Source organism: Aulonocara stuartgranti (genome assembly GCF_965226115.1).
Source record: "Aulonocara stuartgranti genome assembly, chromosome: 1".
Lineage (NCBI taxonomy): Eukaryota > Metazoa > Chordata > Actinopteri > Cichliformes > Cichlidae > Aulonocara > Aulonocara stuartgranti.
In genome coordinates this window covers 40,062,516-40,085,852 of record NC_138939.1, presented here as the reverse complement: position 1 = coordinate 40,085,852, position 23,337 = coordinate 40,062,516, and the positions used below count along the sequence as shown (strand labels likewise).

Genomic DNA, 23,337 nt, shown 5'->3' with positions numbered 1-23,337 from the left:
TGGTCTACGAACAAGTTTTCAACTACGAGTGAAATAAATCATTTTATTGATTAGTACATGGGATACATTGTCAGATAAGTGATTGTTTCTAAATGTCAGAAAAATGTTGTTACAATGTTTTGTTTTTTTCACTTAGCACATTCAGATGTGTTGCTACATATGAAGACCAGTCAATCATTTTGGACACACCTGGTCTTATTCTTTTTTTCTTTTACAGTGTTTGAAATAACACATACTGATGTTTGAAGCAAAGAAATGTGTTAACTGTTTCACACTCTTTATTCTTTTCACTTCTTCAGTTGTTCTCTGTTTTCTTTACTTTGGTCTCTAACTTATCCCACACCCATCCTAGTTCAAACCGTACGGAGCGATGCTTCTTCCAGGAGAGCACCAGGTACGTGTCTGAAACGCTGCATCACCAATACAGTTTTAAGATAAGATAAGATACAGAGTTTAAAAAATTGATTGTTTTGTTGACTTAGATTGTTAGATTCTGTTTAGAAATACAAAAGCAGCTTTGTAACTGCAGGAATGTCTTAAAGACACAACGTCCTGAATGACCTCGAATTTTCTGCTTCTAAATTCAGATAAAACTGAGGTTGTTGCACTAAATATCTAAGAAATATGGCATCTGGATGGCATTACTTCAGCTTCCAGCAATACTGAGGAATCTTGGAGTCATTTTCCACATACAAAAAATCAGGCCTCATCTTATCTTAATGATCTAGTCACCCCATTAGAGCAATTTGCTCTCAGACTCTGGGCCTACTTTTGGATTCTAGACTAGTTAAAAGTAGAATGGGAGGCAGAGCCTTCAGCTTTCGGGCCCCTCAACTGTGGAACCAGCTTCCAGTTTGGATTTGGGAGACAGACACCCATTCCACATTTAAGATTAGGCTTAACACTTTCCTTTTTGGTACAGCATATAATTAACGCTGGACCATGTGACCTTTCTGAATCCCTCCCTTAGCTATGATGCAATAGGTCTAGACTGCTGGGGATTCCCATGATGCATTGAGTGTTTCTTCTTCAAACATACTTTTTCACTCATTATCTGTTTATACACCACGTTGCGTGGTTCCACTTTGCATTTAATTATTTTTAAATGCAATGGTTCTCATCCACACTTTGCCCTGTCTTGATCCCCTCACCCCAACTGGTTGCGGCAGATGGCCCCGCCCCTCCCTGAGCCTGGTTCTGCCGGAGGTTTCTTCCTGTTAAAATGGAGTTTTTCCTTCTCACTGTCGCCAAAGCGCTTGCTCATAAGGGGTCATATGATTGTTGGGGTTTTTCCGTTTTCTTTGTATTATTTACCTTACAATATAAAACACCTTGAGGCAACTGTTTTTGTAAGTTGGCTTTGTTCATCATGACCCCTCAGAAGGGACTCGATCCATGAAACTACTGGCTAATAACCTGCCTCAGCACAACATGGAAGCTCCTGTCAGTTATCACAGCAGCTAAGATGGCACATTGATCAATACATGAGCAGGAAGGAATGGGTACAACATTAACTACTGGAAGACTTGAGACTATAAGACCAAACTGACAAACCAGTGAAACACCTGGATTGACAACAAGAAAGCCTGTAATTCAACAGAACCCTAAGAGCCTTCATCATGAACCCAATGCAACACACTAGAAGTCAACTCTCACAAGTCGCCATCAAGTGTGGGATTGACCAAGGAGATGCAGTATCTCCCTGGCTGTTCTGCATAGGCCTAAACCCCTCAGCCAGATCGTTAGCAAAAATGGCAATGGATACAGACTGCAGAATGGAGCTAATGTTAACCACATGGATAACTTCAAGCTCTATGCCAGGAGCGAACATTGATCCAGACCACTAGGATCTACAGCAATGACATATGTTTTGGAGGTGTTGTCCCTGGCTCAGCTGCAGGGGAGGAGTGGTGCAGTGAGCTCAAGGGGGTGGTACCGGGAGGCAGGTGAGCCACAGGTGGTGGTGACTGACTGATGACAGTGTCTCTTTCTGTTTCTCTATATAGTGAAGGCAAAGTTGAGCGGGGACGGAGAGAGCTGGACTGGAACGACTGTGTTCCCTGACTTCACAACTTTCAATAAAACGCAATTATAGTGAGCACGATCATCGTGTGCGTCGTGTACTTTTACAAGTGGTACCGAAACCCAGGAGTGGGATGTCTGACCCGCACGATGCGCTACCTACCCAGCCTGCACAGTTGTTGGCACAGATGCTGGTTGAATTGGCAACGATGTGTCAAGATCAGGCGGTGGCCCAGCGGGAGCGTCTGATTAAGCTGCAGGAGCACTCAGACCAGCAGACCAGGGTCCTTGAGCAGCTAGTTGGGGCTCCTGCACCGTCGAGGCCCCTGCCTCTGTCAGTAGTGATGCAAAGGATGGGGGACGGTGATGATCCTCAGGTTTTTTTGGAGGCATTCCATGCAACAGCGGAGGCGTGCCAGTGGCCACAAGCACAGTAGACCCCCTGATTCCAATACTGTCGGAGGAGTTGCAAACGGCAGCCCTGAGCCTACTACCGACCTCACAGAGCTGCGTCGCTGACATGAGCCAGGCCGTGTTTGAGCAGATGGGCCTCACCCAAGAAGATCATCGCCGGCGGTTCCGCGCCTGCAGGCTGACTGGGGAGGATCATCCGCTGCCGGCGAGACAGCTAAGTGGACGTGGACGTGGCGGTCACACTGGTGGAGGATCACCTGGCCGCAAAAGCAAGGGAGGACGCGCCACCCCCCGCCACCTGGAAATTACCCCCACAGGAGATTTCCCACTGGAGCATTCTCTTGATGACACTCTGCGCTCAGCCTTTGACCAAGTGATTGAGATTGATGGTCACGTGGTGCACCCTGAAGCCGTGCGGACCTACCCGCACTTCATGTTCGTGTTATTAAAAGACAGGTTATATTGAGTGAGTCGTGACACTCGCACGGAGGACACACACAGCCAGTTGTTGGTGCCACAAGGCCGCTGGGAAATGATTTTCCAGGCGGCTCATTATAACCCCATGGCAGGGCATATGGGATGTGACAAAACTCTGGAGCAAATAATGGCCTGGTTTTATTGGTCGGGCATCTGGGTGGATGTTCACCGCTGGTGCGCATCCTGCCCAGAATGCCAGCTTGTTAACCAGCCAGCCATTCAAAAAGCGCCTTTGCGCCCACTCCCACTAGTGGAGGTTCTGTTTGAGCGCATTGGCATGGTTCTCATCGGGCCATTTCACCAGAGTGCACGTGGCTATCGCTTTGTATTAGTTCTGGTGGATTATGCAATGGGATACCCGGAAGCAGTGCCACTGCGTGACATCTCTACAAAGCGTGGGGCACAGGCACTGTTTCAGGTCATCTCCCGAGTCAGTATCCTGAAAAAAATATTGACTGAGCAGGGCACGTCATTCATGTCTCGCACACTGCGGGAACTGTCCAAATTGTTGGGCATTAAATCTGTTCGGATCAGCGTCTACCACCCTCAGACTGACGGGCTGATGGAGTGGCTGAATAAGACTTTGAAGTCCATGATTTGTAAGTTCATTCACGAAGATGAATGCAATTGGGATCGCTGGTTAGACCCTCAGTTATTTGCAGTTGCCGAGGTCCACCAGGCCTCCACAGGATTTTCTCCCTTTGAGCTGCTGTTCCGCCAGAAGCCACATGGGGTGCTCGACCTGATTAAAGAAAGCTGGGAGGAAGGTCCGTACGGAGCCCCGCAGGGGACATGGGAGAAAAAAAAATTAGGGAGAAAAAAAAAATTAGGGAGAAAAAAAAAATTCATACGGACTTTTGCGAGATCTCGCAAAACAAACTCGGGATCTCGCAAAAGTTTTAGGCGCATTCTTCGGAGGCCGCCAGCTCGAAGCCGACCGGGAGGTCGAGGCACGATGTGCCGGGAAAGCGGTGTTCCTCCTGGCTGTAGTAGGTCTCGACCTCCCGTTAGCTTCGAGCTAGTGGGTGTCAGATCTCCAAAAACGTCGGAGCACTTTTGCAAATATGTGATGTCTTGTAAACCGAGCAGGTATCTGACGTTTACACAACTACATTCATGCCTCAAACTATCTTAAAAGTGTATTTTGTGACCCAGAAAGAGTAATATTACAACTAAGTAGCTGCCGCCATTGTTGGAATTCAACTTTTGCGAGATCTCGCAAAAGTCTGCCTTAATTTTTTTTTCTCCCTAATTTTTTTTTCTCCCTAATTTTTTTTTTCTCCCTAATTTTTTTTTTCTCCCATGTCCCCTGCGGGGCTCCGTAGGTCCGAGCCCTGCAAAGAATGAGATTCAGTACGTGTTGGACCTGAGAGCAAAAGTCCATCATTCCCACCTCCCTCCATTGTGATGACCATCTGACACGCCCAGAGAGCGGGCAACAGCGCTTTGCGGACGTGTTCCCCCCCTGCCTGGCAGAACGTCTCTCATTGAGCATCGTTTTGAAACGCAGCCTGGCGTGACGGTGCGTTCACGGCCCTACAGGGTTCCTGAACATAAAAGGCAAATTGTTCAGAGGGAGTTAGCCAAAATGCTGAAAATGGGAGTAATAGAAGAGTCACACAGCGCCTGGCTGATATTGATCCCTTTGTCCTGTTTATTTTGGGCTCGTTCCTGTAAGAGCTCTGGGTCTGAAAGCTTGTACAAGTAGTATAGAGGCCTTTGGCGGTTATTGGGTGGTTTGGATCACTACATATAGGAGACATCTAATACGATTACCCTTGACAACTGTGCCAGAAAGCCTCCCCTGGCACTGCCCCCTGAACCCACTGCACCGCTGCTCCCTGGCAGCTGAGTCTCAAACCACACCCCACCACCACAAACATCTTATCTGTGGTGAAAAAAGAGACTGTGATATATCTTGTTTGGACAAACCTTAAGATCAAAGTGGGCTATCTTTCTGGCGTGAAGGTAGTTCACCCCCTCAAGGATTTGCTTGATGAACTGAGTAGCCTCCTCCTCACTCAGAGACTCCTTCTGGGCCAGGAAATCAAACAGCTCACCACCAGAGACTCTGAAAGGGTTAAAAAATCACTGTAAAAAATGCCGGTTTATCTCTTTTTATACGTTTCTCCTTCATTTCCCACTGAATAGCTTCAGGAACATACTGTCTGACAACCTTTCACACATTCAGTGAGCAGGCCTATCCGTCCACTGATGCTGGACGAGTAGGCCTGTCTTGCAGTCGCCGCTCTTCTGTCAGGTCATATTAGAACAGAAAGGACCATCTCCAAACTTTTCCCACACATTTAAAATTGTGAATATTTGGTAGCCAGAAAATGTTATGACTGGGCAAGAGCAATGCTATCACAGTCGGACGCTGGAACTCACTGAGCTCCTGAGAGCGACTTGTTCTCTATAGAAGCAGTCTGCATTCTGAGGTGCTTGATTCTGTGCATCTGTGGCCCCGGAAGTGACAGAAACACCGGAATTCAATTACATGGATGGGTGAGTGAATACTTTTGGCAATCTAGTGTATATACTTAATATCTAAAATATATAATATGGTGTATAGCTTCATATAGCAAATGATTTCTTTTTAAAGATTTTTTTTTCTCCATGTTTTGTAGCCTTTTTTCTCCCCGGTCATGTCCCTGTGTCTGTCTGGTTTCTCCATGTCCTGTCTCTGCAGGTTCCTGGTTTCCCTGCCATGGCTAGTTAATGTCTCCAGTTCTGGTCCCTGAGTTTCTCTTCCTGTCAATAGTCTCTCTGTGTTTCATCCTTTTTTCTTCCCAGTCAGTCATGTCTCCCTGTCTTTCTCCAGCCCCTTTATCAAGTTCACGTGTTTTAGTCTGGGTCTCAGTGTGTGTTACTTCCTGTTTTATTTTGATAGCCTTGCTTTCACTTATACAGTACCAATTTAATTTCAGTAGTCCCCTCTAGGCAACATATATTATAAGGACATGTTTCAACATCACAACCACATCTAAAGAACAGCAGGACTTACTCGCCTCACCTATGATCAGTGTTCATGATTCAGTAACAAGAAATGGGGAAAAAAGGTAGATTTCCAAGGTGAAAACCATTACTGACAAAAAAGAGCACAAAGGCTCATCTCATTTGCCAAGAAACATCTTGATGACCCTAAAAACTTAGGAGGAACATGTTCTATGGACTAAAAAGACAGATGTTTTACTTTTTGTAAGGTTTGCATCCTGTTACATCTCACATAAAACTAAAACAGCAAGTCATATAAGGGTATCAGCAAACGTGGTGGTGGTAGTGTGATGTACCGGGGCTGCTTCGATGCTTCAGGATCCAGACAACCTGTTATCAGTAATGGAGCCATGAATTCTACTCTATACCAAAAAATCCTGAAGGAGAACGTCTGATTGTCCGTTTGTGGATGTTAGTTAAAGTCTGGACTTGCATGTTCCCAAGAGTGGGACAAAATTAATACAATCAACCAAGTTTTAGGTAGGTACTTAGGTAATGGTAGTTATTTTCCATTAATAAATGAAAACACAATTTAGAAACTGTTTTACATTGACTCCAGTTATCCTTGTCTAATATTGATCTAAAACATGGAACTTTAGCAGACACGATAAAATGAAATCAAGAAGGTGTCAAATGCTTTTTCACAACACTTTGAGAAAATTGGACAAGTAGAGCAGAAAAGAAGAAATATTGGGCTTAAAAAACTATATACAGCAGACGAGCCGTATCTGAAAGTTACGTCCTTCAGAAAAATCCAGCAAAAAACTGTCTTATGATCCTTCAGTTGATCCTTCTGCAGCCTCATAAGAAATGGGCTCTGCAGACACGGTACCTTAACATTACTGAAGCACTGCGGGATGATCTTGACAGAGGACAGAACAAACCAAAGCCAATATCCAATAAATAGTGTTGAAATGACCTTCCTATTCTGTTCATGAAAACTCATTTCACATATTGACTTTCACACTTGTTACCACCAACTCAGAGTTTGCTATATTATGCATGCCTGTATTTTCATGCATATTTGCACATTTCAATGATTTGTGCACCCATTTCCCATCTGCCTGGCAAAATATAGAATATACATGAAGATTTTCCACTGTACTGTATTTTAGAGAAGCTAATTGGGATTACTCAATAATCTTTGAGTAATTATAGTAGTTATAATCAGCTACTCACAGCTCCAGGATAAGCACCACATCAGTGCGGTTCTCATAGACGTCGTGCAGCATGACGATGTTGGGGTGCTGAATCTGCTGGAGGATGTTTACCTCTCGCTCTATTTCGTCTCGCCGGACTCCACGAGAGCTGGCCATGCTCTGCCGCTTTTTGATAAACTTAGCAGCAAATTCCAAACCTGTAGTTTTCTCTCGACATTGCTTCACAATGGCAAACTGCCCACTCAAACACAGAGAGGAAATCACACAATCAAATGAAGATCATTGAAAAAATCACTTCCTAACTACCACACAGAACCATGAACATATCTGCAGGTTAGATGGAAACAAGGGTGCAGTCCTATTGACTGCACATAACTGTCATAAATATTTGGCAAAGTCTGGCGCACTGCAAAGTTTAAGCAAACTACAACATTTGTAGGTCGTTTTATTGACTGTGGAAAATTAGAGTTATTTTAAAATAGACCAATGAGTAATTTAGTTATTAGTTTGACTGTTTGACACTTTACTAACTAGAATGCACCCCACAAATTTCCTTATCTATATTGAAAATGACAACACAAACAACAACAACAACAAACTGCACAGTTACACCACAGGTCATGTACAGTATTTAACATTCAAATTCACTTATATGACCATGCAGATGCATCTATTTTTTCCTGGTTCACTTCAATGGTTTGTAAGCTGACACTCCACTTCCTGCAGCCAGGCTAAGAGCAAATATAACCTCTGCTAAATATAAACAAGTCCTTTAAAAAGCAGTTTGATGTGCATGACATTTGTCTCTCTCACACAACACACAGCAACAAAAGCAAAGCCAAACATGCAACTTTGTTTCTCACTTCTCTCAGAAATAGAGCGGATCGCTTTTAGAAACCACCTGATATTTAGAGAGTGTGTGTCAGCAATCATCAGCTAAAAAGGAAGCTGTGTGCAGCCAAAGACAAATAAAAGACTTTTCACTGGTGCAGTTAATGACCCAGTGTCATTTCCATACCGTTAGAGCTCAGAAATAACTCTGTGGAAGAGTAAATGTAAGTCAAGTTTGAAAAAGATCCCAGTGTATTTTGTGTAGGTGTCTACTCTGCAAACATGCCTTATATTTCCTACACCAGGATTACCAGTGATGAGCAGTTAAATGAACACAGGAATACACGTTGAAGTAGTTGGTGTTCTGGTTGGTGGTTGAGTTTGTAGTCAATCCATCCGTCTCACTATCTGCATTCTGATTTACATTAAACTAGCCGCTGTTACTCATTAAACTACATTTAAAGCAGATGCAAAAGCCGTGCGCGTCTGTACCTGCCAAGCTCTTCACCAATTTCATAGAAATCTTCCACTTTCTGTTGCTTGAATAGATCCATTACTGATGTTATTTCTGTCTGTCCTGAAATGATAATTAAATAACACGTAAAAAGTGCTTTACTTAAACAACATGGCCCAATTTTAAAAAACCATCTACAAATAATAAAGGGAAAAGATTTTGAAGTAAGCCTGTCCCCGAAAATAACCAGTTTCCGATGTCATCTGGAAAAACAGATCACAGGAACTGCAGCGTGTCGTGCCAGACAGACGCTACACAACGATAATGTGTAGAAAATGTTTTTAAAACATACGTAACTCTGTGCTCGTGGACTTCCTCCTCGTCATGCCCTGTCCCCGTGTCCGTGTCCCCGTGTCCGTGTCCCCGTGTCTGTGGCTGCAGCGCTCTGCACAGATCACGAAGTCGGGCAGAAAAGTCTCACAAAATTCGTATAGTTGGAAACAAATGTCGTCGTTATATATCGATAAAACGTGTATTCAGAGAAACAGTTACAGGATCTGAACGATGTGTTTGTGTTTGGTAAGATTAACATGATTAAAATGGTGACGCAGTAAAAACGGAGACGCTAACGTCGAATTTGTTGAATCACACATGTGACATATGAAAACAAATACACAGTGGTCCTGTTTCACGTTTATGAGTGGACTGTTTTAGCAACACTTCATGTGTTACTCAAGAGACTTCTCTATAACGCGTGTAATCTTCCTCCTTACAATGAAATGCAGGTAATAATAGAACAAGAGGTATCAAGCAGTTTCAAAGGAAAGGAGAAAAATATGTGTAAATATTATGTGAAGGCACAAAGCAAACTGTAGTTATGGTTACTGTAGATGGTGTAGTTAAAGTAAGAACTGTTCATTAAGCTGTAGCTACATCCTTACCTTCAACATTCACCACGTCACCTATAACCTGCTGGGGCCAGGGTGACATGTGGTGGGTTGGTAGACTGGTAATAAATAATAAATGTTAGGAAATTACAGCATCAGTTGTGGGATATAATTGTTCTACCCAGATTTTGAATTCTCTCTTCCTGCAGTTTCAGTACTTGCTATTTTTAATCTCATATTTCTGTTCTGTTTTCAATAAGCAGTAGCGTATATAGATTTTACAAAGTAAAAGTCTGTTACAGGTAAAGAGAACAGAGGTAAGCAGGAGGCGTTGGGTAGGTATGTTGTTTTCTTTTCCTGTTTTATTTAGTAGTCCCTGTTATCAGTGTTACTTTTTGTTTTTATTAGTCTTTCACTCTTCAGTCTGCTCAGTCAATTAGAGTCTAACTCTAGTTATTAAGCTCCCCCTTGCAAAAATGCTTGTGAAATCTTAATAGTCAGGCTTTCCAGTTGGTCTTGTATTCCTATGTCCAGTAAGATCCTCTTGTATGGTTTTTTTTTGACCGATTCTCTTATTTTCCCCCTTTGCTGCATTTGCTTTTCGCTAATAGTCTTTAAAGTTTTATTATTGTTGACCATAGCACATGAACAATGTAACTTTGGACTTCTATCCTTTGCATGCAGTGCACATAATGTGCTTTAAGTTGTGACATTAGTAGTTTTATATAGGCTCAGTGGGAGAGAGTGAGACTGGGTGTGCTTAGAAACATGAAAAGGAACATGGGGGGAAGGTCATCTAAAGCTATATGTGTTTTTGTATAGATCTGTTAATCCAAGGTACAAACCAAATGAAATATTTACTTTGGGCCAAGCTGTTAAAGTTCAATCTGGAACAAGGAACACAGATAGTAAAATGAAAGTGCCTGTGCAATGTGAGGCAGAAAAGCTGGTGGCAGATGAACTAGATAAACTGCAACAATACCCCGATTCAGATGAGAGACAGAAGTAGTCAAATGAGGCACCTCTGCTTCCTTTAGAAGTATTACGTCAGAGCAGAGAGTATGCACACTGTATCACCTGTGCTCTGTCAGCAGCTCACATATGGATGTAGATGGAGAAGAGGTCGGGTGTTGAGCTGAATATGGAACCACAGGAAGGAGGGGGCCTGAAGGAGCTGGTGCTTCGATGGTTTACTGAGACACAGGCGCCGCTCGTCCAGCACAATGGAAACTTCCCTGATTGGTTTCAAGGCCTTGCTACAAGAAAGTAAGCAGCATACAAAAGACCTTTGCTTCAGGACACGTAGAGACTAGTGACGAGAAGATACCCAGAAAGCTGATTCTGTTCACCTGGACGTAGTGAAGAAGCCACTTTGATGACTGACCAAACATTTCTCCCACTGAGAACGCGACGTCCAGATAAACAGAATCAACTTTCTAGATGACTGAGCACATGAAAAAAATTAGGCTTTTTTATAGGAAGTTCAAGAATTTCTGCTTCACTGGGGCTTCATCACTTACTTGTGATTTCATTTGAACACTGTAAATACTGTAAATATCTCCCATCACTATTATGGTTTTACTGTCCGTGTTTGTGGGTAGCTACTGAGGAAATGCAGAGTTTGAATATCATTTTCATTCCATGCTACCTCATGCCTCACGTTAGGACTGCTGACTTGGTGTTAGACGAGGGAAGAACATATAGGTGAACGTATTATGTATTTGTCCGTTTCTAATTACTTTTCACTGATTGGGATAAAATAGAGATGCAGATAGTGTTGCAGCAGTAGGACATGCACTTAGAGCTTTTTTTTCTTATACTTAAACATGTTTTGCTGAAAGCACCCACAAACTTTTACCTCAATGACTTTTTCAAAGCAAAAGTTTAGCTACATCTGTTTGGGAGAACAGGAGTTGTATTCAGAAAATAAAAAGCAGCCAATATTCTGTTCCATATTAATCACAGCCAAAAACGAGGTAAAATATGAATTGTCTTTGCTCGCATCATACTATTCAGATTAAAGCTCCTTCTTAAAGACTGGCATTCGACATAAAAACGAGTCGAGAGCTAGTTGTAAGTTATAGCGCATTAGCTACAAGTCTGTTGACATTAATGACCAGAAGGCTCTTAATGAACGGCCGTGGCTGTGCTGAACAGAAGACGGCTGTCCCCGCTTCCAAGGAATTTTGCTTAGAGCGTTAAAAATGTTACCTCTGGATTCGGCATCAATAGAGCTCTGTTTTCTGAGTGATGTAAGAGTGAAATGAATAGTTTCATGGCGTGTTTCAAATCCAGTTTGACTGCCGGTTTGTTCAATTGGATCGGTTTTGTTTTCCGCTGCAGGGAAGCAGAGGATCTCCTGAGGGATAAAAGTATGGGCTGTTTTCTCATTCGTCTCACTGATAAAGCCTTCGGCTACATCCTGTCCTACAAGTAAGGCAAAGCATGTCAACTGGACCTTGTTGAACTGTTTCAGTATTCTTCCTCATTCCTCTCTCTGCCTTCTCCCAAGGGGTAATGACAGGTGCCGCCATTTTGTTATCACCCAAAATCAAGACGGACATTTTATCATATCAGGAGACTCTCAGACATACGGCAGTCTCACCGAGCTGATCCAACACTACAAGGTCAGCGCCATCCAGCCCTTTGGAGAATATCTGACCTCCAGCTGTAATGAGGTGAGGCTGTCAGGGTTTATAGAAGTGGAACCCAAGCACAAGACACAGAAGGCAGATTGAATGAACCAAACAGCCATTTGATTAGGCTGGTGCAGAACAAAGAAGCCCCAAAGCAGTCGTCCCAGAATTAGGAAAACACTGGGAAGTGTGAACTATATGACACAGGAAATAACCCAAGAGATTACACTGCCACACAATGAACTGAGAGGCCCAGTAAAAAGATGCATGTAACCTGAACCACAAACCTCCCCAAAGTAATATGGAGCTTGACATTAATGGGTACTTCACTGTGACCTCAGACAGCCTCTGATAGATGTAAACCAGGGGTAAAATGGCCTGTATTTATAGCGCTTTACTAATCCCTAAGGACCCAAAGCACTTTACACATCCACACATTCACACACTGGTGATGGCAGCTACATTGTAGCCACAGCCACCCTGGGGCGCACTGACAGAGGCGAGGCTGCCGGACACTGGCGCCACCGGGCCCTCTGACCACCACCAGTAGGCAACAGGTGACGTGTCTTGCCCAAGGACACAACGACCGAGACGAAACTGTCCTTCCGATTACAAGGCGAACTCCCAACTCTTGAGCCACGATCGCCCCACAACCAAGAAGGTGCACAACCGATTTCCTCACGGGGCCACATGAGAAACTGGGATTGTTGCCTTTTTGTCTTCTCTTTTTCTCATCTTAAAAAGAGGTTACAATTATGCATAATAAAAACACGAATTCTTTTAAGTTCTTGCTTTCCTGTTCTGTGAGAAAAAAGGAGTGTATAAAATCAGGTTCAGTGTCTGAGGCAGAAATGCAAATCTCCAGCAAATGCGAGATCTGCCTTCCGTTCTGCGTCTGAGAGCAGATCTGAAATATCTGGAATGTCTTTGCTTTTCTGCTCAACAATGAAATTCTCCTCTCTGTTCCTGTACTGTGTTTAGCTCACTGCCAGGCTGAAGAAAACTTAACCCTGAACTCTGTTTATTTCAGCAGCTTAGCTTCATACTATCACAGACCAGCATACGTGTCAACAACAAAAGAAAAGTATATTAAAAATTCTTAGCAAAAGAAAATTAGCAAGTCCTCTATATACAAAAACCCCCAAATGCTTAAACACATGTAGCAGACATATTTAACCTCGCTGCCATGTTAGATGAAGCTCAACTCCTTGTTTACTTTCCCTGTTTCTCCGTGTTTCATTTCTCTCTCTCAGTAACCTCTAGCTTCCTTTGCTGTTTTAGACTTTTTTTATTACCTTTCTGTAATTACGAGTGTAAAGCTCCAGTCAAAGTAAGACATTTGTTATTACAGGAGAGAAGGGAGCCGGAGATCGACAGACGGATTGGGGCTGCAGCTGCAGTAATGCGGACGCTGCACCGGTCCGTCGTGGTGAAGAGGGAGCTGAGTGTAAAAGCAAAGCTCTCAATTTACCGGTCGATCTACGTCCCTACCCTCACCTATGGCCACGAGCTGTGGGTAGTGACCAAAAGAACGAGATCGCGGATACAAGCGGCAGAAATGAGCTTCCTCCGAAGGGTGGCTGGCCTCTCCCTTAGAGGTAGGGTGAGAAGTTCGGCCATCCGGGAGGGGCTCAGAGTAGAGCCGCTGCTGCTCCACATCGAAAGGAGCCAGCTGAGGTGGTTCGGGCATCTGACAAGGATGCCTCCTGGGCGCCTCCTGGGTGAGGTGTTCCAGGCATGTCCCACCGGGAGGAGGCCCCAGGGCAGACCCAGGACACGCTGGAGAGATTATATCTCTCGGCTGGCCCGGGAACGCCTTGGTGTTCCCCCAGATAAGCTGGAGGAGGTGGCTGGGGAGAGGGAGGTCTGGGCTTCTCTGCTTAGGCTGCTGCCCCCGCGACCCGGCCTCGGAGTAAGCGGAAGAAGATGGATGGATGTTATTACAGGAAGGCTCAAAACATTTATAATAAGAAATAACTGCATTTCAAAATTTACAAACCTTTACAGCACACTGCATTGGAGGCAATTTACACTCCCGACTATTTCATTTGATGCTGTACATGCATTGTAACTTGAAACAGTTTTTTACAGAACACTGTATCATCACTGTTAGTGAGCGCTCCAAGCAGTTTGCTGTTTATGATTACCGTGGGTTCGTACAATAGCAAAGTTACATTGGTTTCCTATGAGGAACGTCAGCTGCTTTCATTTCATTCTGGCACATATAAAACTGATTCCTTGGTCACACTTAATTTGTTGACTGAGCGCCATAGTGCAAAAAAGCAATGCAAACCACTGACGAGAGCATTGGTTGACAGATTCCATAACAGTTCAACATAAACAGCACAAGAGCTAAAGCATGTAAACAGCAGGGCGTATTTCTTGTGTTCCTCGCATCCCTGTTTGGTCTTGAATGGGCCGACCAGTCTACGCCACAGAAACTCAAAGGTGGCACCACAGTAAGTGGCGGGTGGGAAGGATTCCATTCGCTCTGTGGGGAGGTTGCTCATTCTTTTATCTTCCATAGGTTTACTTGGTCTCCAACAGACCACACACTGACAGGTGTGGGATGAAACCAACTGACTTAATCTTCATGAGCCAGTAGATGGTATATCACTGGAGGGGACATAAAACCATATAAAACCACTGCGTGCTATTTACAACCAATGTGGGAAAACGGTGTACTTCATTATCTATGTATAATGAAGCTCGGCACAGCTTTAGAGCTTGTCCAGAAGAGTGCTTCCACATTGCTGTAACACAGCTCTTACCTGAGCATGTTACTCACTGAGACTGAGACAGCTGCTGCTGCTGCTATAAGGCGTATATGATTTACTCATGAAAGTGGCCACTTTCATATATCATTTTAGTAAGAATCCAAAACATACAAGTTTCTTTTATATACTTTTTCTAGGGATATTATATCTGTTTTCACTCTTGTATGCTTTTCATACAAGTTTCACTCACAGATAAAAACTCTATAAGATTTATATGTATCTTTTCCATAAGGGTGATGGTGCTTGCATCTAAAAAAGGATGCAGTCCCTTTTTCATCCTTCAAAGCTTTCAACATCTGCCTATCCTTCTGTCTCTAGACTGGCAAAGTCCTCTCTCCATTGCTCCCACCATAGTTTCAGATGTTCAGGCAATGGGTCATCCCATCCTGTGCTTTGACATCTCTTGCAGGATTCTTTTTCTACTGAGAAGATGGGTAGTAGTACATCCCAGTGGGTTGTATGTGGATGCAATAGTGGACAATATTCCACACTGTATTACAGGTAGTCGAGGGATCTCTTATATACCAAGATGATGGGAGAAGGTCTTCACCATGTCTGTCTTGAAGGAAGATGATAAACCAACAACTGTGTTCTGCCCTAAATGTTTGAACAGTGTAACCCTCATCGTCTTTGCAAAGTATCACTCGTCTGGGTGCTAGTGCTCTGGGGCAGTTGCAGCCAATCAGGAGACCTGTTTCACTATTGAGGGGTTAATCTATGGTTGGTGATAGGCAGGAGGGAGGTGGGTGTGTGCTGCAGAGGTGTAACCCGTCACATGGAGACCAGATACTGTTTTACTGTGCTTTCTCACAGAAGTGTCACAGTGTTGACATCCTTCACACCTGACCTTGCTTTAACCTCCTAGGACCTGGCATCCACATACAGTGGGGCAAAAAAGTATTTAGTCAGCCACTGATTGTGCAAGTTCCCCCACCTAAAATGATGACAGAGGTCAGTAATTTGCACCAGAGGTACACTTCAACTGTGAGAGACAGAATGTGAAAGAAAAATCCATGAATCCACATGGTAGGATTTGTAAAGAATTTATTCGTAAATCAGGGTGGAAAATAAGTATCTGGTCACCTCAAACAAGGAAAATCTCTGGCTCTCACAGACCTGTAACGTCTTCTGTAAGAAGCTTTTCTGTCCCCCACTCGTTACCTGTATGAATGGCACCTGTTTGAACTCATCATCTGTATAAAAGACACCTGTCCACAGCCTCAAACAGTCAGACTCCAAACTCCGCCATGGCCAAGACCAAAGAGCTTTGGAAGGACACCAGGAAAAGTATTGTAGACCTGCACCAGACTGGGAAGAGTGAATCTACAATAGGCAAGCAGCTTGGTGTGAAAAAATCAACTGTGGGAGCAATCATCAGAAAATGGAAGACATACAAGACCACTGATAATCTCCCTCGATCTGGGGCTCCACGCAAGATCTCATCCCGTGGGGTCAAAATGATCATGAGAACGGTGAGCAAAGATCCCAGAACCACACGGGGGGACCTGGTGAATGACCTGCAGAGAGCTGGGACCAAAGTAACAAAGGTCACCATCAGTAACACACTACAACGGCAGGGAATCAAATCCCGCAGTGCCAGACGTGTTCCGCTGCTGAAGCCAGTGCATGTCCAGGCCCGTCTGAAGTTTGCCAGAGAGCACATGGATGATACAGCAGAGGACTGGGAGAATGTCATGTGGTCAGATGAAACCAAAGTAGAACTTTTTGGTATAAACTCAACTCGCCGTGTTTGGAGGAAGAAGAATACTGAGTTGCATCCCAAGAACACCATACCTACTGTGAAGCATGGGGGTGGAAACATCATGCTATGGGGCTGTTTTTCTGCCAAGGGGACAGGACGACTGATCCGTGTTAAGGACAGAATGAATGGGGCCATGTATCGTGAGATTTTGAGCCAAAACCTCCTTCCATCAGTGAGAACTTTGAAGATGAAACGAGGCTGGGTCTTCCAACATGACAATGATCCAAAACACACCGCCCGGGCAACAAAGGAGTGGCTCCGTAAGAAGCATTTGAAAGTCCTGGAGTGGCCTAGCCAGTCTCCAGACCTCAACCCCATAGAAAATCTGTGGCGGGAGTTGAAAGTCCGTGTTGCTCGGCGACAGCCCCAAAACATCACTGCTCTCGAGAAGATCTGCATGGAGGAATGGGCCAAAATACCAGCTACTGTGTGTGCAAACCTGGTAAAGACCTATAGTAAACGTTTGACCTCTGTTATTGCCAACAAAGGTTATGTTACAAAGTATTGAGTTGTATTTTTGTTATTGACCAAATACTTATTTTCCACCCTGATTTACGAATAAATTCTTTACAAATCCTACCATGTGGATTCATGGATTTATTTTTCACATTCTGTCTCTCACAGTTGAAGTGTACCTCTGGTGCAAATTACTGACCTCTGTCATCATTTTAAGTGGGGGAACTTGCACAATCGGTGGCTGACTAAATACTTTTTTGCCCCACTGTATGTGGACATCACATTTTAGGATGTCTGGATGAAAATATCCACCACTTATATTATACACTGTATATCGAAATTTAAAATGAATGTCCTCATATGTGGATTTTTTCTCAGAAACGAAAATCAGGTAGTAAAAAAAAAAAAAATAAATAAATAAAAATCAGGTAATTCTTTGTTTTTACATTCATCAGGTCCCAATCAGCCCAAATAGCAAAGAGAAATTAAAAATGCATGCTGTGGAAGAGTTCAGGTCTTAGGAGGTCAAAAAGCCATAGCACAGCTCATTAGCCGTCAAATACGTCCTTCTGTCTTCTAGAGACCTTTTTATGAGGTTTGTGCAGTTGTGAAGCTGATGTGAGTTTGGTGTTCCCCATGTGATCTGGTTGATGTCTTGTCACAGTGTACATTTGTTTTGGTGCTTGGTCCTTTTAATGTCCTTTAGCTTCTCACTGTCGCTGCGTAACTTGGGCGAAGAGCAGAGTTGAAGGTAACTGGGTTCCAGATGATTTCCACAACAGGGATGACACTATGGCACTGAAACTGGGAAACTCTCCACTTCTATTAAAGCGTTTGTAACAGGCAGTTTCTGATTTTTCTCACTGTCATTCAATATTTCCAGGCCCTTTACATAAGGCATTGCTACCATTCATGGAGTCTGTAAAGTTCCTTTGGGATCTTTCGTCTGTACTTTTGACAGGTTTGATAGCTTCTCTCTAAATGCTCTTTGAAAAACAAATGCCTGACCGTATTGTTGATTATGTTTTTTCCAGAACATGCCTTGTAGACATTACAAGTGGGGCCACCAATGCATTTTTTAAATCAGCAGCAGAGATGCCCTATTGGTCTATCAGTGACATTAAGGAGGTTTTCTATTGGATTTGCTCACCACTGAACACTGTTGGTTCCGGTGTGGGTAGCCTGCTCAGCGTTATACTGTCCTAAACACTTTGTGCTAGTAGAGCAACAGCAGGAGATGGAGATCCCATGGATCTGTCACATGGGTGTGCTGCGCTCTTAGCAGACTGGATACGACCAACCTGTAGTCTTTCTCCATTATAAGCTTCTTTCTTATGCTCTTCTTCCAGAGTGATATCTGCACTAATATCTCCATCAGCACCTGTTAGCCTTTTATATGTGATTTTGAAAAAACAGTTACTGGCTTACATGCATCAGTGCTTTTGTCTCAAATCCACGTGACTTCTTATGTCAGCATAGTTTCATAATGTCAGTGTCATCCTTTCCTTTTATTTTTCTCTAAATTGTCTGCAAGTGATGACGAGCATGTTTCGGTTCTGTCTGACTTCAGCTTTTCTCTTGGTGATAAGGTAATACGTCTATTTTTTATTTGTTTTTTAAAACGTCTCCCTTGATGTTAGTAAGAATTTTTTCTGTTGACATTCTGTTGTGTTCAGAGCAGCAAGATTCATCTTTGGATGTTAGACTGCAGATATGTCAGCGTTTTTACTTATTATCAGTTGTTCGCTTTATACCCTCCTTCTTTGTTCACTTGCATTTTGAAGCAAGCTTTGTTCATTAATGTCCTCAGGACTCACTGGTGAAGCTTGTATATTGTCCATTTTCTGTGCAGCCTCCTCTAGTCTTTTGTCACTTCAGTTTTTAGAGCACATGCTGCCACCTGCAGGCCGTCATGAATGTACACTTTGACATTTTGAGACACTTTCACAGCAGCTTCTAGCCAAAGAACACTTAAGCCTAAGCTGACGGATTTTGTTGTGTATAGCAGTTTAACTCACGACTGTCACAGAACAAGAGCTGAAGAAACTTTAATCAATAAAAGAAAAATCCATTCAAAACTATTAGCAAGATAAAAACTGCCATTTTTTCATGAAACTAAACTAGGTGTTTGCTGTCTGTGATTCAGTTAATGCCCTGAAGTATTTGGCCATTTTAGTTACATCTTCAACACCACTGTTAATTGTTAGCATTAACAAAAACTACCGAGTGCTTCTCAGTTTATTTTGTTGACTGGACAGGAACACATTCCCAAATGCTTCTTTTTTCTGAGACCATATTAGTGCAACAGAGTCTTCCAAACACTGTTTGATAAACAGAAGGGCCTGCTGTTTTTATTTCACCAAGTTTATGAGAAATCATAACGCTGGTCAGATGGCTCCATCCCTGGGTATGCAAAGCTTGGTTCAAAAGTTCTTGTTGCTAGCAAAGGTCCAGATGTTCATTCCCACTGCATCAGTCAAGTTCTTGCAATCTTTTGCATGTTTAGTTCCATAATAGCAAATTCATTCTTAAACCTTAATCTTGTCCAATGTCTAATCCTTAAATGCAGCAGTCTGGTCTCCACAAGCTAATCATACCTTAACATGTGACTGAATTTGATGTCATGTCATCAGATGATCTGTCTGGTTTTGCTTGTTGAAGCTCTTATTAGACAATAATGTTGCTTGTGATTTTCAGGTGGACACAAATGAACTGTATGATGTGGTGAACTATAACACCAAACAGATGTCTGGGGTGAGCGTGCAGGCACTGCGGACTCTGTGGGATCAGAAAAGTGATCATCACAGCCATGTGGGTACTAATCAAAGGATTCAGCAGCAAAATGACCCTCCTGCAGTGCAGCCACCCATACCACCGAAATCCACAGCCAGAAGGCTGACGGGGACGGTGTCTGTGGATGCAATGTCTCTTTCCCAGGTAAGCTGGACACTTGAACTGTCCTTTTTGAAGAATACAGAATTATAAGTGCTGTAATTACATAACATGTAATTAAAAGTGTGCATCTCACCACATACAAAGCTTTATAGTCAAAATACTTCTTAGGGAATTACAATTTTATATTTAATTTTATTCAATAGCTCAAGAATCATGTAGGAGAAAATTTGTGTAAAACACTGCACGTGCATACTTATGTGCAAATTATGCTAATGTGTGCAGGTATGCAACACAGTTTCACAATAATTAAATGTTTGCTTTCAGTGGCAGCATCCAACAGCAAAATCAGTTTAATCCAACTTCACAGTTAAAGCTCATTTTGTGCATCAACACAACAAAGATTGCAAAGTAACATAATATGAGAGCTATATTTCATATGTATATGATAAGAACTGCATTACAAACATGGACCAAAAATACAGTAATTCTTAACATTTGTGAAACCTGCATAAATATGACCTAAAATGTGACATGACCTGTAATACAGACAAATAAAGCACTGATCCAAAAAAAAAGAAAATGATCCAGTGTTACATTTCTGTAAGAGAAAAGTGTGAACTTTTCAGTATCGGGTGTGATGCTTTTGAGCAGCAAGAACTGCAACTAAACAGTTACTGCGCTGTTTGTCTGGAGCTGAGAGCTGTTACACGTTTATGGCACGAACCACTCTCCTGATATTTTACTGTAGAATTTTCTGATAACGTTTAGAACTTATTAGTTTGTCAGTGATGGGAGCTATGCTTTCACCTTACAGTCTTGCCATCCAGTATGAGAGAGGCCTGTATTTAATTTACTCTTACTCTATTACATGCCTTGCTGTTGAAGAGATCTTTGTTGGGCCAGGGTAACAGTGGTCTTGAATTTTCTGTTTAGCCACTGTGTATTTGAAGTACACAGAATCTGGTTTGGTGTGCTTTAATTAACTTCAGCAAACAGGTACAAAGGTTTACTAATGTGTGGAAAATGTGTTTCCTTACTCGACTCCACACACGTACAAAAACCCCACAATTTTATATATGACACAGAACGGTGTTTTGCAGCTTCCTGCATATGTACAGCCTAATGAGAGCGCGCTTGAACAGCCTTTCATGGCCATAGAATTACTTGATGGAGACTTTCAGCAGGACAGTGCACCTGCATGTCACTTTTGCTAAAATCACAATTACATCAGAAAGTCCTGCCTGTTCTGAGGTCTACTCAGTTTTATTGAGAATAAAATCTCAGACTCTGTTTCAGTTTCACCCATAGATAATACTAGCTCTTTAGATGAATGTTAAATATGTTGTGTAATATCTACAGTTCCAGTTTGCTGTCCTGCCCTCTGGCAGATCCACTGTTAATTTTGGTGACAATTTTTTTTCGGATGAAAGCAAAATGATAAGTAAAATAAAAAATAATGCAGAAGGATAAAAATGATGAAATGAATTGACACATTTTTCAACGAGTGAAAATGAGATGAAAATATTCTGGAGAGATGAGAACAAATCATAAAGGAAGTTGAGTATAAACGTGACGCGAGTTTGGAAGTGATTCAATCAGAAGTAATCTCCTTGTTTGCTAAACTTTCACACACATTGATTTGCCTCAGGGAACAGTATAACCTTCCTATTTCCCATGCTCTGTAAAAACACAACAACATCTCAACACTTGAACGTTTAATGAACATTTGATTTCATGGAAAATAATTTGCTTTTGGAGCAACGTGGTCAAACTTGGACACTTAATATTTTTGTTAACTGAATCAACTTTAGATTAAGTCAACTATAATCTTACGATATTTAGTTGATCTTGATGCCTAAATTTGACTAAAATTCATTGTTGTTCGTCTTTTCATTCAGAAGACTAAAAGTCAAAATTTTATGTGAAAATGACTCAACGTCCAGTCAGTTGTTCTTCTTTTCCATCGTGCCATGTCCTTGGTAAAAGTAGATCATGTGATTCTTGGGCTTGGGTCTTCATCTTGCAAATATAGAGCATCTTGAGGCAAATATTGTTATGAATTGGTGCTAAATACAATAAAATCTAATGAAATTTATTTAATTTAAAGAAATGCTAGTGAATTGTGTAACTGGACTACTTTGTCACTCATTTTTATTAAGGGTATGCCTCCAGGACCAAAAAGAGGGATTCCTCTAGGATTTACCCTGAGTGGTTCCTTGCCTGATACAACTTCACATCCAATGAAATCCCAGATGGACGCATACAGAGCAGATGGAATCATGGCAAACACAAATTCAGCAGTAATGTCTAACAAAGACTCGGTTGATGCAACTGACACAATGTACCCTGGTGATCTTTTTCCTGGCATCACAACCTCTCAGTCGACACAAGTAGAGAGCAGGAGCAAATCCCTACCACAACTGGACAACAACACCACAGAGGAGGAGTACTCCAACCAGCTCAGCAGCCTGTCTCTGACATCGCCTGTTCCAGGAAAGAGGGTTACCTGCCAAACCTATTCCCTCCACGCACCCCATGAAAGCGTGATCAGGTCAGAAGAGCACAATGATGACCAGGAAATATCAAGATCCAACCCTCTGTACCAGACCTCTGAGGGGTCTGAAAGCCGTTCAACCCAGCGAGGAGATGACATGTATGCTGAGGTTCCTCCGGTGACAACTCCTGCTAGGCTGCGAGATGACACCTACGAGCAGATCCCTGGTGAGGCAGCTGCTGTTCAAGGCAACACTTATGAGACGCTGGACGACATGAAGACCAAGAAGTCAAAGTCCACCTGGAGTAAAAGTGTAAGCCTGAAAGAATACTATGTATTCCAGTTCTTACTGTAAGCAGCAAAATATTAATATATGAACTTTTCTTATGTTCTGTTTGCAGAACATGAAGTGGAAGAAATTCCTACCTGACTACAAGAAGAAATAAATGCAGAATCTGTTGTGGAGAACCTCCTTAATATAAACGAGATGAACATTGCTCCTCCAGTTATTTGTTCTTATATGCAGATGACTGTGTGCTGTGAGTGACATAGGGATAGAGATAAAGTCAAGATAAGAGGCTTACACATAGGTAAGATTAAGAAAATCAAAGCTACAAAAAACCCTGAGCTGGACAGACGAGGGTTTTTTGGGACTGAACCCAATCACAAATGTTTTTAAATCAGAAAGGATTGGTTTTGTCTGAGGTTGGGTCCTTGGATATGAACAATGTCTAATCTGTAACACCTGCTGTTAAATACTTGGATTTTATTGTTGACAAGAATCTCAGCACTGCTGTCATGGATTTGAATGGGAAAAAGGTTTGAAATCATTACGTTAGGTCCTGATCTTAGCCCTGTTTTAACTCACATCATCAGATCCTTTGAATCAAACTCAGGGCTGTAACGCACAAAAACATCCATAAATATTCTTATTTACTCACAATTTATTACAATTACTTATTTTCAGCAGATTAGACCTGTGGTCTCCTTTGTCTCCGACCCTTATTGTGAAGCACTTTGTGGTTTTTATCCTGTGTAGAGTGCTCTTTAAATCAATAAAGTAAAGACCAACTGACAA

General features: G+C 42.5%; 2 protein-coding genes across 7 annotated transcripts in view; one reads left to right on the top strand and one right to left on the bottom strand.

Annotated features, from left to right (window-relative positions):
• The window catches only part of dapk2a (death-associated protein kinase 2a), a 16,408-nt gene extending 7,070 nt beyond the window's left edge, over nt 1–9,338 (bottom strand). For 2 of the 5 annotated variants that reach the window (XR_014277606.1, XM_082538649.1), the window contains exons 1-5: nt 9,294–9,335; nt 8,705–8,797; nt 8,391–8,475; nt 7,087–7,308; nt 4,846–4,984 (exon numbers count right to left, since the gene is read on the bottom strand). Coding sequence is in view for 4 of the 5 variants with exons in the window: in XM_082538649.1 (XP_082394775.1) it covers nt 4,846–4,984; nt 7,087–7,308; nt 8,391–8,475; nt 8,705–8,738 (480 nt within the window). In the remaining variant the exon portion in view is untranslated. The other 3 variants (XM_082538650.1, XM_082538651.1, XM_082538652.1) reach the window with 3 other exon arrangements.
• sh2d7 (SH2 domain containing 7) lies at nt 8,462–23,337 on the top strand. Of its 2 annotated transcripts, XM_082538687.1 has the most exons (7): nt 8,462–9,137; nt 10,331–10,505; nt 11,583–11,672; nt 11,752–11,917; nt 19,568–19,807; nt 21,925–22,572; nt 22,661–23,337. In XM_082538687.1, the coding sequence occupies exons 2-7, from the start codon at nt 10,351–10,353 to the stop codon at nt 22,703–22,705; spliced, it is 1,344 nt and encodes a 447-aa protein (XP_082394813.1). In that variant the 5' UTR covers nt 8,462–9,137; nt 10,331–10,350; the 3' UTR covers nt 22,706–23,337. The 2 variants fall into 2 exon arrangements, with proteins under 2 accessions (XP_082394813.1, XP_082394814.1); XM_082538688.1 differs by lacking the exon at nt 8,462–9,137 and having other exon boundaries at nt 10,210–10,505.

Excerpts from the sequence above, each read along its gene's own strand:
- sh2d7 (XM_082538687.1), top strand. The coding sequence starts at position 10,351 with ATGGAGAAGAGGTCGGGTGTTGAGCTGAATATGGAACCACAGGAAGGA. Across the intron at positions 11,673-11,751 it reads GGCTACATCCTGTCCTACAA|GGGTAATGACAGGTGCCGCC; the intron begins GTAAGGCAAAGC and ends CCTTCTCCCAAG. Across the intron at positions 19,808-21,924 it reads ATGCAATGTCTCTTTCCCAG|GGTATGCCTCCAGGACCAAA; the intron begins GTAAGCTGGACA and ends ATTTTTATTAAG.